General features: G+C 37.7%; 1 protein-coding gene across 3 annotated transcripts in view; it reads left to right on the forward strand.

Moving 5' to 3' along the window:
* HMCN1 (hemicentin 1) overlaps positions 1–15169 on the forward strand; it is a 474548-nt gene extending 459379 nt beyond the window's left edge. For 2 of the 3 annotated variants that reach the window (XM_032317251.1, XM_032317252.1), the window contains 4 exons: positions 1398–1748; positions 5509–5628; positions 12047–12173; positions 13715–15169. In XM_032317251.1, the coding sequence (XP_032173142.1) occupies positions 1398–1748; positions 5509–5628; positions 12047–12173; positions 13715–14081 (965 nt within the window). In that variant the 3' untranslated portion in view covers positions 14082–15169. The remainder of the gene's footprint in view (positions 1–1397; positions 1749–5508; positions 5629–12046; positions 12174–13714) is intronic. The other variant, XM_032317250.1, reaches the window with a different exon arrangement.
* Positions 15170–15433: the final 264 nt, after the last annotated feature.

The following is a 15433-nucleotide window of genomic DNA, read 5'->3' on the forward strand; positions in this document are numbered from 1 at the left end:
TTTCTATCTTAGTTATAACTAAATGTAAATAAGGCAGGTAATGGACAATTAGAAGAGATCTGTAAGAAGGTAACCATATACTTCTTTTTAATTAATGCACTGAATAATCAAAATCTGAAACCAACCTATGAAATTATATTCCCCTGGAATATTTAAGGATGGTGCAAAAAAAGAAAAAATGGTGTGGGCTTTACATACTGGCTTCCAGTTTGCATACTGTGCTTTTAAAATTAGTTTCCTTGGTTGTCTTAACAACAGTTTATAACAAATTCTCTCATAAAGACTTAATTCTGTCTTTATGTAGCCCCTAGCTTAGTACTTTGCACAGAGCAAATATTGAAAATAATACAATTACTAGAAACGGTTTTAAAATAAATACTCTCTAATAGCAGAAGTGCATAACATAGCATTTTAGTGTTTTGTTTAGGTATTGTAATTTATATATAACTTAACATCTTGATTAGTCATAGCGGTGACCTAGCAGAATGAAATATGTTTATTTGTTCACTAATTTGACTTGAAGTTGAATGTCAGACCTTGGACTGGGAAATACATCAATGAAGAAGGTAGAGCCATTGCCTTAAAGAGATTTAAAATGTTAATTTTAACCTTTGCCTACTAAAATAATTTTTAAACAAAATTTACTACTTCTATTTTGCTTATTCATGTTGCTGTCTTTCATGTCACTGTGGTAATGAATTAAAGAATTTGGTTTTGTTTTCTGGTTTTCATTTGCTTTTCCAATTTACAGGAAAAGTTGGGAGTGTATACTGTATGTTGACCTAGGTATTGGAAGAAAAATAACTTTTTAAAAAATTTTATGGACTTTTGAGTTTATATCTTGATAGTAAGAAATAATTCTTAGTTTCCTACTCTTTAAATTTTTGTGGAAAATGTGCTTAGCTTGATTATTACATAATAATTATTGATTCAAAAGAAATAAAAGAAAAATGTTAGTAGTTATACCAATATTATCACATCTGAAGCTTGTGTTTGTGTGAAAGATTGGCAGTACTAGTGAGAATGTTGTAATAAAACTCAAACTAGAAATGTGATTGAGTCCTTCCCTCCACCAACAGAATTAAGATCTGCATTAGCTTTGAACTCTAGTTTTTCTAGATTCAAGACCACATTTTCCCATTTGACCCTTTATGTTTCTACTGTCCACAAGAAGCAATCTTTAGGAGAAGTCCTAGAACCTTTCTATACGTTCATGAATGAATGATTAAAGCTTTCTCTAAAGTTCACAACAATGGAGAAATTACTGTATTCATAGCTTTGGAAGGTAACATAATGTCTTCAGTTTGTTCCAGAGACTGATTTCTTGATTCCTGTGTTTTGTGTGTATATGTATGTGTTTTTTTTTCTCTTTTTTATGTATCATGGCACACGAGCAGACATTAATGAATGTGAACAAGTGCCTAAGCCTTGTGCGTATCAGTGCGCCAACACCCCCGGCAGCTTCAAGTGTATCTGTCCACCAGGACAACATTTATTAGGGGACGGGAAATCTTGCGCTGGATTGGAGAGGCTACCTAATTATGGCACTCAGTACAGTAGCTATAACCTTGCACGGTTCTCCTCTGTGAGAAACAACTATCAACCTCAACAGCATTACAGACAATACTCCCATCTCTACAGCTCCTACTCAGAGTATAGAAACAGCAGAACATCTCTCTCCAGGACTAGAAGGACTATTAGGAAAACTTGCCCTGAAGGCTCTGAGGCGAGCCGTGACACATGTGTAGGTAAATGTCAGCCATATTACATTTCCTTCCGGTGGGCTCGTTTATGGGCCAGAATCTAAGCATAGACACCGCACCCGTGGTTGTCTGGGTGCTATGAACTACCTCTGATCTCAGCTCTGGGTTGATTCAGAGTTCCAAGACATTTACTCGGGCACCTAAAACTATGACAAAATTTATTCAAATAAATGATGAATTTGCATGTGTACATTCTGATAATACATTGTTTTGTATTGACAGTTCCTCTCTTTTGATCACTCCTGAAAGTGTTATTAAATCTAATGCTACGTGGAAATAAATTTCAGTGGCATTCAGAATACCTTTTTTTTTACTAAAAAAAGAAAATATGAGTATTGCCACGTAATATACTACCATCAGATTATGGCTTTACCTGGTTGATGCCAAAGCAATGGGTTAAAAGTGAAACTTTCAGTGACTCCATCAACTGCTTATTCTATGGGACAACCAAAATGGTGTTGACTGTTGACCCACACTCCCTGTGGAATTTCTCAGTTTGATTATTTTGTATATACGGAAATCACTGAAAAGATAATGTGAGCCAGGACAAAATTAAGTTGCTTTCATTTCTCTAAAATATGTGCTTTCGATATCTTTATCTAAACTCATCTACAATTTAATTTGTTTGCAAAAGCGAAGTGTAATTTCCAACTCAATAATTGAGACTTTGTTTTCAGTTAAGTTGCAAACATTACCATCTGTCATTCATTTAATTCAATTTTCTGTGAGCGTCCACAGTTTGCATGCCATTGAGCTATGTGCCAAGAGAAATTAGCAAACACGAATTAGCCCCACTTTTGGTTAGATGACAGAAGAAAGCAAGGAAGAGAGGGAGGAAGGCAGAAAGAAAGAAATTTTGTTTAAATTTTAAGACCTCTACTCCAACTACATTTTCTTGCATTTTTCTTAAGTATTCTGAACTTCCCTTATTCTTGCCTATATATTTGTTACACATTTCTTATAAACATTTAAAAAAATGTCTTTTTCTGACTTTAATTACCATTTTTCTTCTACCCTTCACCCCAAGCGTTGTTTCGCATCATTATCGTCTCAGACGTGCTCCCTTAATCACTCTTCCATGGACCCAGACTCTCAAAACCTTTATCAGCTGGACCCCCAACTCACTGGATTCTTTAGCTTTAAACTTTTCTCCTTCAGTCTATACTTTCCCAGAGCTTTTCTCTCTACCGGTCTTGATGTACCTGAAGGTTAATATGATGCACATGAAACCTTCTCCCTACGATCGGTCTTAGAACTGTTGGCAAAGCTAATTCCTTTTACCCTTGAATTTCAAACATTAATGCCTTCATCACCAGTTCTCTACCTTTAGTCCATATGGTCAAACACTGCTGAATTCCTAACCCTGTGGACTCCACAATCCTTACAAGGAAGTCAAACACCACTCTCAACCTGCTCCAAACCATTCTGAGCATTGATAATTTTTCATGCCCAGGATTTTGACCTCTTTGTTAGTTAAAACTCTTCACCATTTTTTAATTGATAGAATTAAAATTTGACATGTCTTTCAAAGTTTCTTCCAAATAGTCATTCCCACGAAGGGGTTTCATTTCCAATTACTCCAATCACTCTCTGACTTCATTTTAGACAAGCTCTTCTCTTCTACCTGTCTAAAATCCTTGTTTATGTGGTAACACATGAGTTAAACCATACCCCCAACATGGTACACCATCATGCTGATTTCTTTTAAGAAAGCATTCCTGATTAATAACTCCATTCTCTATTTATTCATCACTATCTAAGCTCTGCAGTTTCACAGTAGAGTCTTATAAATGTATTCTGTGTCTGTGTGTTTGTATTACACTAATATCATGTTCATAAGAATTATCCTCTCCAAACCATTGGCTTGAGGCAGCTACTATTTCAGAGGACCAATCATGGAGAATCTGAGGTAAACTTCCATATCTAGTCGATTACTGGATGTTTGAACTTTATTTGGGGGCAGTTAATAGACTTTTAGAAATATTTTTTAAAATATGGTGAATATTTTGTAGTATTCATACTAATAAAGAAATTTGCACTGAATTTGCAGACAGCTTTGGAATTATGCTACGAGCAACTTGCAATAAACACCAAATGCCTTTAATTAACCATCTGGGATAGACAACTCACAAAAGATTCAAATCAACACTCTGCAGTCTTATTAGACTTGGGCAAAATTGGGCTTTTTAAGGAAATTATTCCAAAGCTTAACAGGAGAAATGAACACTGTGTTGCTTCTGAATACCAAAATTGCACTTGGGGCCACATTGAAATTCCTGCTCTGGGAAGAGTGAACTGACTTATTGGAGTTCCACAGCACTGACACTGCTGGGATGATTTTGTGTGGAAGCAGATAGCAAAAGGAAAAAAGTAAAAATAATACACAAGTTGAATAAATGCTTTGGTTCACAGTGGGGTAAAAACAGTAAGAGAGGGGCGCCTGGGTGGCTCAGTGGGTTAAGCCGCTGCCTTCAGCTCAGGTCATGATCTCAGGGTCCTGGGATCGAGTCCCGCATTAGGCTCTCTGCTCAGCAGGGAGCCTGCTTCCCTCTCTTTCTCTCTGCCTGCCTCTCCATCTACTTGTGATTTCTCTCTGTCAAATAAATAAATAAAATCTTTAAAAAAAAAAAACAGTAATAGATATTTGGTGAGTGTTCATCATGAACAGATTTGGAATCTCCGCAGGTACATCCTGAGCATATGCAAAACATGTACAGTGAACACATCCCTTTGCTCTGAGTCACAAGTTTTCACCTTGTCTTCTCTTAACCTCTACCCTACAAGCCCCCCTGCTCATCACTTGATGTCATGTTCTCTTTTCATTCTCCCACTGGTTGGTGGGACTCTGAACCAATTCTAACATTAGTCTCAGCAAAACACAACTGGGGTAAGAAAACTGAGGTGCTCCAAATCATATCTCTTGTCCTGAAAGCAAATAGCAATGTTTAATTATCACCCATTCTCCTCTCCTATTTATTGCTACTTTCTTGGCTTTGTTTAATACTAGCAAATAGATAGCTCTTAATGATAAAGTGCTTTCCCATGTATTATGCTCTATGGACCTTCCAACAAATCTGTACAGTGGAGAGATCATGTTAGTGAGTCCTTTGATAAAGAATTGACTGGGACCTTGAGAAATAAAGTGAGCTGCCCAAGGTGTCCCATCAACCATAGATATGTTGCTGCCATTAGTACTTTACAAATGTATGAAGTTTGATGAATATCCTTATCACAAAATTAAAAACACCTCCACTTGATATCTCTGTATGGGAAAGCAATGCATGGATGTTGGGAGCAGGTGTAGGAAAAGAGAAAGGTAGGTGAAGTTTAAATAAAATAAAAAGATTCCTTGTTCCAATTAACCTCAATAGAAACTGCCTTTTTGGTAAATTCTACTATTCTGTAAAGAATTCGGTACTTTGGTGGTTTAGGATCTTGTATAAATCTGTTCCATCTGCCATTCCAGGCTTGCTTAACTCATATAGAAATTGGCCGGTTTGGGGCTTCAGCTCATATACACTTTTACACAGAAGAGATGTTCATATTTTGTGAAATAGTACAGTTGATGTTGGGTTCATTAAAAACAGGTCCTGATATAAAACAGCTCTGAGCATGTTTAAACACACAAGTGTAAAATCACCAAGAAGTTTTTCTATCGTATATCAACAACTTGTGTGTAATTGGTTCTGTCAGTAGTTTCTGCCTTTTTTTGCATGGTTATACACTCTGCTTTCTTTCTGCACAGATATTGATGAATGTGAAAATAGAGACATTTGCCAGCATGAGTGTAAAAATACCTTTGGGAGCTATCAGTGTATCTGTCCCCCTGGCTATCAACTCATGCTCAATGGAAAGACTTGTCAAGGTGAGAAAATCTCAGAATGTGTATTATGGATACTTGACTTAAAACCAATGTAGGAGAATGTGAGAAATTAAGTGTCTTCTTTTTTTTTTTTTAATAATTATTCTCCTGGTTGCTTTCTCTTCCTTCTCATTCCCATTGGTCATATCTATCATTGCTTTTGTAAGTATGAGAACTGGAGAGAAAGCCATTAGGCAGAAGAAAAAAGTTGAGAGTCATTTTCGGTGCAGTCTTACAGAAGGAGCAAGAATGTCTAAATCCGGTCATGTTCTGTATTTCCAAAACCAAGTGGGAATAGCTTCAAATATCTTTTCAAAATTAAGCCAAGATGGAAGATGAAATAGGAGCAGAGCTCAGTAAATTTACTCCAGTACTAGGCATTATTTTATTTTTTTGTTTTGGTAACATTGGGTAATTGATTAAATGATCTATTCTTTGAGTCTGCAACTGTTGTAAAACAGTCATAAGCTAGCTTTGAAGAATGCAAATAATATAGTCTCTTCCCTTTGATATCTTAGTACAATGGAAACAGATATGTAAATAAAAGCATAATATACAAGGTTGTAGGTTCTATAAACAGAGTTTGGGACAATGTGTAGTGACGGTAGAAAGAAAAAAACTATCAATCTCAATATTACCTTCTTTACACAAAAATGTGAAAGGGACATTTTGCTTTAATAAGGCATATTATATTGCAATGCATGCTTAGATCAAAAAGAAATAAGAACTTATATAAATCTTGAAAATTTTATAAGAAACCCCCTCAATTTTGTGGTCAAAATCAAAAGTTATGTAGGTATTAACAAGACTCTGAATTTTAGTAATTTCTGTCACATTCAATCTTTATCATTTCCTAAATCATATCAGATAATATCTCCAAAAGAGTGCTTTACCAGTAATAACCAAATTAAATTTGCCTTCTCTGGGAGATTCACAGAAGACTTGCTAGGATGTAGGTCATGGAAAGGGTGCTCCAGGAAGCAAGACCTGGATGGGCGATGGGACCACCTGACTACCATGACCTGTCCCACACCCATTTACCGAGTCCCTCCCTGAGAGTCTCCACTGGACCACGTGGACTAGAGAAGTAAAGTAAATACCATAATAACCTTCGCTCCCAATCATCTGTCACAAATGCTTGTTAAGAACTTACCCTATGCAGAACTTTCTACTGAGATTTGAAGTATGAGAGTAACACATTGATGTTGTAGTCATGTCTTTCCAAAGCAATTATTAACTCATTTTAAGCAGCAGTACAGATATGTCAAGGGCAATAGTTTGTACCCATTCTACAGATAGTAAGATGAATATGCTAGAACAATCAAGAACAAGGGTTGGACTTGATCACAGATCTCAAAATGTCTAGAATGGTCCTTTGTCTCTCCTGTCATACTGTGAACACCAGGGTCCTTGTACAGTGGCAGCAGGGTGAGGTGAGAGAATTTACGCTGTCCGTGCTTTATAACTTTCCCCATGGCGTCACCCCAAGAATCCTCTGAAGAGGTGGCAGTGCCCAACATCAACACTACACTTCCTGTGAGTGCACCAGGCACCAAGGAAGGAAGGATTTGGAACAACAACCAAAGTACAAAAGCCTTAGCCAGATTTTTAAGTGCTATATTATGTTATCTCCTCATTAGAGGATTTTTCTTTTTTTCTAAATTATGCCATTTTGTTCCTTGATTGCCCTGGCCGTTCATTCAGTTCAAACATTTTTCAGTTTTCAGTTGGGCTTCGGAGAGTGGAAAATAATGTGAACAAATCAGAAACAGGTGTCACTTGAAATGTTTGTGATTTAAATGGGTTACATATTTTTGTGGTTTTTAAAAAAGACTTGAGAGAAAACAATTACATCTTTTAAAGCAGCCTTTAATCTGAAGAATAACTTGGAATCTTTTTATAGCTTTAGGAAGTGTTTCAGGAATTCATGAGAGGAAAAAAAGTTGATTTCCATTTACATGTGCATTTTTGAAGCTGTATATGTTAGTGATACAAATGTCAGTGACAAAAAGGAAATTAAAGTGAATTTGACATTGAACAAGGACAGAGACTCTAATCAAAAGTGGAAGTCGGCAGACTACAAGATGAGAAACAAAAACATGACTGATCATGATTTGCCCAAGAAGCAGAGAGGGGAAACTAAAAGATCTTTCTGCTCGTTTTAAGCCCCACTAATCTAATTCTGAACATTTAGAAATACTTTATTAGCATTGCACTTGAAATGAGTGTTCTAATCTATCCAAGGTTTTTTTTTTTTTTTTTAAGATTTTATTTATTTGACAGAAAGAGATCACAAGTAGGCAGAGGCAGGCAGAGAGAGAGGAAGGGAAGCAGGCTCCCCACCCAGCAGAGAGCCCAATGCGGGGCTCGATCCCAGGACCCTGGGATCATGACCTGAGCCAAAAGCAGAGGCTTTAACCCACTGAGCCACTCAGGCGCCCCTATCCAAGGTTTTAAAAAGTAATCCATAATGTTATCAAGAATCTAAATTATTCTCTCTATAAGATAAATGTTTCAGGTATGTTTATTCTAAATTATTGTGTAATGTATCCAGAAGCACTTGGTTAAATGCAGTCATATGTTCTAAAGCTATTAATATAAAAGCTTTTCAGCTCATCCTGGTAATCTTTTCTTGTAGACTATATAGATTATAAAATGCTCACCCTTTAATTTCTACCATAGTAATTTTCTTATAATATTTAATAAAAAACAGCCTCACATTGTCAGCTGGCAGAAGACAGCATGATTTCTCCATCTTTTCCAGCTCCTTTTTAAAAAACCAGGCAGTAGACTAAAGGAGTAGAGCGAATGCCTATAAGGTGCTTAAGCCTGAGGAGATAATAGTAGACAGAAGGAGATAAGAAGTAGACAAAAGAAGGCCACCTTCTAGAAGCTCAAATACTTAAGAAAGCTTTTCAGTGGGAAGTATTCATTATTATGGAGCAGAAGGCAAACACTTTGAATATTAGACTTTAATATATTTTTGTACACTCATATTCAGCCATTGGAAATCTGTGAAACATAGCTACACTTTTTTTTTTAATGATTTTATTTATTTATTTGACACAGAAAGAGAGAGAGAGCACAAGAACGGGGAACAACAGGCAGAGGGAAAGGGAGAAGCAATCTCTGCCAAGCAAGGAGCCCGATGTGGGGCTTGATCCCAGGACCCTGGGATCATGACCTGAGCTGAAGGCAGATCTTAACTGCCACCCCGGTGCCCCAAGATAGCTACTCTTATTATGCACATAGGCATGTGTCCAGATTCTGGTCTCCATGCCACCATTTCCATGGGCCCCTGCAGCCCACTGGCCTTCAAGTGCCTGCAGGAAGGAATTCACCATAAAAATAAGAGCTAAAATGAAATTTGGTAGATAAGTATGAAGGGAATGTTTTTTATGAGGAAAAAAAAAAGAAGATAAGGCTAATTACATTTCTTTCACATTTTCCCAAAGGGCTTTTCACTTCATTCTGAGACAATCTCATTTTGCCAAGGATATAATGCCCTTCTGACAGATAAAATCATAATTAGAACTTGGTTCACAGAGACAATAGGCAAGATTTAACTGAGATATAAATTTGTTTCACACTGTGTTATATTCCTGTAGGAAAATTAGTCCTAATATAAAACTAGTCATACAAAGCACGTTATGTTATTATCAGCACATCTAAGTAACTACAAAGCCATGTAAGTGATTTACTTCGTATCACTTTAGCTCAGTGTCTTTTTACATTGTGCACACTATTAGCAAGTTTAAAGTAAATAATCACACCGCATTTCCTTAGAAAACAGAAATATATTTGAAACCAAATCTAAAATGCTCAGTTTTGAGATGGAAATGGTAAATAATTCAGAAATAAAATTTAATGGGGCACCTGGGTGGCTCAGTGGGTTATGCCTCTGCCTTCAGCTCGGGTCATGATCTCAGGGTCCTGGAATCAAGCCCCGCATCGGACTCTCTGCTTAGCAGGGATCCTGCTTCCCTTCCTCTCTTTCTGCCTACTTGTGATTTCTGTCAAATAAATAAATAAAATCTTTTTTAAAAAAAGAAAAATTTAACATTTATTGTTCATTATTCATATATACTGTTTCTTGAAACTGCTTCTCTCTTTTTCTTTCATTGATAGCAGTTTTTCAAGCTATTTAAGAATTCACCAAAGAACTTAAAACTTTAACCCAAGTCCGACATACACATGATTATGCAGGTACCAAGTCACCTGCTACCATGAAATGATACAATAGTTTTTGCACATGGAAGTGCATTTGACCTTTAGGTCCTGCCTCTGCAGAGGACGGATTTGGGCCCAGTTTACTGTAATCGTTGCCTCCTATACAGCAGGATCTATGTTTATTCAAATACCAAAGAAGGAGGAGAATTGTAAGTGCCAATAAGCCACCAGTTGACTTAAGACTTTAAAATAAGTCATCTTCAATTTTTGCTTGCCTACTCCAAAAAAAATTTGAAACCTTACACTTCATTCATACATTTTAGAACTGACTTCTAAAGTTTCTTATTATTTAAATTGTCGTAAAGGGTGTGAATTCTGGCTTTGATGTCCATGTGCTTCAAATATATTCTCATCAATACTTTGGAGCTGTAAATAACCTAGTTAATGGGGAGTGATCACTATATAATTTAAAAGTCTGCAGTCGCTGTTAAACCAACCAGCTTGACTGTCAGAAAAAGTCTAAGGTCATTTATCTGTTCAAGTAGAAGTGTTAGTAGGTGTTCCCATGACAACCAGCTTGCTTCCGAAATCTAATTTACAAGAGAGAGCCAAGACCATTGGTCCGCAGCCATGATGAAATAAGGCCTGCCACCATCAATACGAATAACCAGTTTCTCACCCTTCCTATGTGCCTTGAAGCATTTTACCCCTCCCTGAGTATCATAAAGAGACTAGGGATTAGTGGAAACCTTTCTTTTATAAAGCAGAAGGATATAAAATGGGAAAGGCGACAAGAGAACTCCAGGCCACAGGAAGTTCTCAGGAAGAGTGCTTTTAGGAAAGAGAACTTGTGGGAAATAAATTTCTGGATGTGAACAATTCCATGAAATATTTGCCTGCTCTCCTATTACTGGAAAGCTTCCATGTGCCACCAGGGGAATGCAGGTACCGCAGTTGGAAATTATTGCTCTAAAATATGGTTCTTAATGTTAGGATCTCAAAATCCCTTAAAAATGTTGTAGAACCCTATGGACCCACTTCCCAGAAAAATCCATCAATTTCAGTGTTGTGCTCTCTGTCTCTCCATCTGTCCTTGTCCCTGTCTCTCTCTCTCTCTCTGTGTGTGTGTCTCTCGTGCACGTGTGCACGCGTACACACACACACACTCTCATACATGCACACACAAAAAGATTTTCATTCACAAATCCCCTGGTACTCAAATACAGACCCTAAGTTAAAAATCATGGCTCAGGACCCACCTGGGTGGCTCTGTGGGTTAAAGCCTTTGCCTTCAGATCAGGTCATGATGTCAGGGTCCTGGGATTGAGCCCCACATCGGGCTGTCTGCTCAGCAGGGAGCCTGCTCCCCGCCCCCCTGCCTACTTGTGATCTCTGTCTGTTAAATAAATAAAATTTTTTTAAAAAAATCATGGCTCAAAAACATTCATTCTCAGAAAGCTAAGAAACAGTTTCCTTTAGTTCCATCTTGATGTTTCTTAATTATAGCGATTTAAGTGTGTTTTTATTTAACAACTTTGTATAGAAAACAACAAAATAAACAACATTTCATTTGCATGTTTCCCCACTATCCAAAGGGTAGCCAGCACCCTAGAGAGCACATCCCAACCCCATAACCCCTGAGGGTGGATTCGCCACAGTTCATGTTTGATTAAACTTGGATTATGGTTCTTCATTCATTTGATCCTGTGTTGTTTGTCCACTCCCACCCCCGAACCTCTCTCTCCACAAGAAATGACTGACTTGAATCTATAACTTAACTCCTTTAATTTCCATGATCTTACCTCCCACTCAACACTTTGAACTTAGAAAATACCAGGAAGGATCACTCACATTATAAAGAGGTTCTTCCCTTTACAGAAAGGCTCACAAGGGTCCTTTAAATTTTTAGCTTGTTTCTCATGAATTTAAAGGATTGTTTGCTTTACAAAACTCCAATGCACTCTATTTTCCAAATATAAAAAACAGCAGAGTTCTCAATAGCTTCCCTTCTACTTTGATAGCTTTTATTTTTCGATTTCCCTTCACAAGTGTTAAAAATTATCCTCAAAGCGCTACGGGAACTAGCACACCAGGTATCAGGATCCCCATTTTGTGGTTGAAGAAGCTTAGGTATGGTTACCAGATTCATCCATGGGGACTTGCCATTACGGTCAAGCATTCGCAACGCCTGCTCTCACAGCCTGCTCTGACCCAAGTTGCTGACGCTGCGTGTTCCTCGTGCTTTTGCTAGATGTTGATGAGTGTCTGGAGCAGAGTGTGCGCTGTGGGCCAAATCGCATGTGCTTCAACATGAGAGGAAGCTACCAGTGCATCGATACGCCCTGTCCTCCCAACTACCAACGGGATCCTGTTTCAGGGTAAGTCCTGCCTTCTCTTCTCAGAAATACCTTTTGAAAAGCTTTCTCTCCTCAACCAACAAACCCTGTCTGTTGTCGCGTGTAGCTCACAGGACATCAATAAATACCAAGGGGTATGTGAAGTTACAGTGTGTTCCTTCTTCAATAAATGGGTATGAAATGAGTTCATCCTGCGGCAGCTGCTGTAGTCTAAACTATCACTGTTGGCTGCCAAGGTTTTCCCGGAGCGTCTCCCCAGTAGGTAGTCCGCCATGCCACATCTAGAATTCTGCCTCAGTGGTGAGCATTTTATGGGATGATAGAACCTCACCTCCTTTCAAATTTCCTAGTTTGTTTGTGTCACCTCAGGGTTTTAAGAGCTCTCAGGACTTAGAGCATTCCAAGAAGTACCTTGGCTGTAATCGTGATGACTCACCATGACTCCATGAGAGAATGGAGATGAGCAAGGATGAGTCAGCTGTCTGCCTGCTCATATATGGTCTTGCTTACATTCCCTGCTGTCTGAAACACTATCTTTTATGGGTTCTGAATAAAACTACTCTTCCATTTTCTCCCTCCTCTTACAGAAATATCATACTCTGTTCAGGTACCAAGCCAACGGGGTGCTTGAAAACAGAGATAATGGTCATCATGACTAGGACCTGCTAATAAAAAGTTGTTTCTGAAACCAGATGCTGGTGGGAGCTCACACTTTGTTTTTCCTCTCAGCAGTGACTACCAAGTTCTGTAACATGATCAAGTGTGGACTGCCCCAGATCCAGCAAAAACCTATTCATAATTGCTTTAGAGGGAAAAGAAAGGGAATATGAAGGGGAGGGCAAAAATTTAAAAATATTGACTTAAGAAACACCTAAAAATACTATGACTGAAGAACCCATATCTGCAGAAAATGGTCCTTTGTGCATTTTTAAAAATTTTTTATTCTCCATTACCAGTGATTTCTGACAGAGAATTTAAAAGTCATGCCTCAAAAGCAGCCAATGTGGGCTCTGAAAAAAGAAAACATAGTATTTTTAATATAAGATAATGTGGAAAACAAATACAAAAAGGAAGAGCTTTTTCCCCCCAGGAATCTTCATTGACTTTATATTACTTTTAGGAAAATAAACCAAATATCAATAAATTCTACTTCAGCTTTCAGTTTTAGGACAGATGTTACAATTTAAGAATAGCTTGTATTCCTCTCTTTAAAAACTACTTGTTTTCAGTCTATGTACAGATCCTTTTATTTCCAAAACTAACTTTTCATTTTAGAGTAACCGTTGTGGTATTCATATTTACTTCAGTGGGTCAAACACTTCTGATTTTACTGAAGTTGAGAGAAAGAGGTGGGACTCTAGACCAGCATGCTCTCGTAAGCATCTGGCATCTGGTTTGAGTTAGTGGCATAGCACGTGGTGTGGGCCTTTTGCTCTCGCCATCAGACTGCCTGCTGCCTTTAATGCCTAAGAGTTGTCACGGATCATGGTCACCTGCCGCATGCCCTCTCCTGCTTCCAAGCCAGATAACAATATGCGCTCTGTGTGTTTTTTCGTCCTTAGGTTCTGCCTCAAGAACTGTCCACCCAATGATCTGGAATGTGCCTTGAGCCCATATGCCTTGGAATACAAACTCGTCTCCCTCCCTTTTGGAATAGCTGCCAATCAAGATTTAATCCGGCTGGTAGCATACACGCAGGACGGAGTGATGCATCCCAGGACAACTTTCCTCATGGTAGATGAGGAACAGACTGCTCCTTTTGCCTTAAGGGATGAAAACCTGAAAGGAGTGGTGTATACAACACGACCATTGCGAGAACCAGAGACCTACCGCATGAGGGTTCGAGCCTCATCCTACAGTGCCAATGGGACCATTGAGTATCAGACCACATTCATAGTTTATATAGCTGTGTCTGCCTATCCCTACTAAGAAGCTCTCCAGAGCCTAATTTGCATATTTAAACTACATTAATCATGAGCATCCTGTCCCCTTCCAGGTTACCAGCTCCTGAACAGTTGCAATCTTGGCAACTGGAAAATGGTGCTATGCTCTGTTTTGTGTGCCTTCCTTGGTACTGCTGAGGTATTTTCATGATCCCACCATGGTCATATATTTTGGTAAGGTCTAGGGAAGTCCCTTATTATTTTTCTCTATTTATTACACTGGAGCAGTTACTTTCCAAAGATTATTCCAAAGATTATTCAGAACATCTCACAGGAGAACCCATCAGTGATGTTATAGAATAGCATAGTAGCTAACTAAGATCATTTTCCTTAAAAAACAAAAACAAAAACAAACCTCACTCAAAGCCAAGTGAATTTTTGAGCATGTGGCCATTTTTAGAATAATAAAACTGCTTGCTATGTGTTTTGATCAAAACTTATTAAATAACTTATAAAGATGCTTTTTTAAAAAGTATTGATACTCTATAGTGGGACTTCTGCACCTGTTTTCACCTTAAGGGAAAAAAGAATCACTACTCATTTTAGAAATATAGTATGGCTTCTAGAATGTTTCCTTGATACCAAATAGTGTTCACATGGACTGAGCATCCAAAATAAGGATATTTCAATGATTTTGTGAAATGAGATGAACCACTTATAGTAATAGAAAAAAAAAATATTGCTTTGTCCTCAGATGATTGTTCATGGCAAGGATCTTTGATATAACCTTCTTTCCCATTGGCTCCATAACTTTTACATTCCAGCGTTTTATTTTCCTGTCAAGTGGAAACAACTTTTACAAATACCAATGAGACAGTTTTCTTTGTTTTTCTTAAAAATCTTCTATGTTCAAATTAGCATAAATGTTGAACGTCAATACACTGTACGTGGTGGTAACAGACTCTGGAAGCAATTGCCAAGATGTATTCTATTTTTATGAAATGTATATATATTACTTTGGTGTATTTTCTATATAATACCTTGATGGACTCTTTTATAAAATTATTTTATAAAACAAAAAACAATGTTACAGTCAAACCAGCCTGAATAAAATTTTCACATCCCTTTTCTTAACCTTTTTGAAAACTTAAAATTTGTTTCCTTACAGCTATCCTAGGTGTGAAGATAGTCACATATACACACCTATCTGTGTCTACCCTACATAGCCTGACTGAAACAGACTTTAAATGGATCCTCTGAAGTGGGTCTGAGTTAACTTTAATTGGTTCTGTGATACAGTCACAATTAATGGAATTAATAACCTGTCTCAAGTGGTAAAGTGAACTCTGACTGTTCATGGGATACAGTGCCAAAATAGTACTTAAATTCCCACCAGTA

This window comes from Mustela erminea, chromosome 17 (genome assembly GCF_009829155.1).
Source record: "Mustela erminea isolate mMusErm1 chromosome 17, mMusErm1.Pri, whole genome shotgun sequence".
In the NCBI taxonomy this organism is placed as follows: Eukaryota; Metazoa; Chordata; class Mammalia; order Carnivora; family Mustelidae; genus Mustela; species Mustela erminea.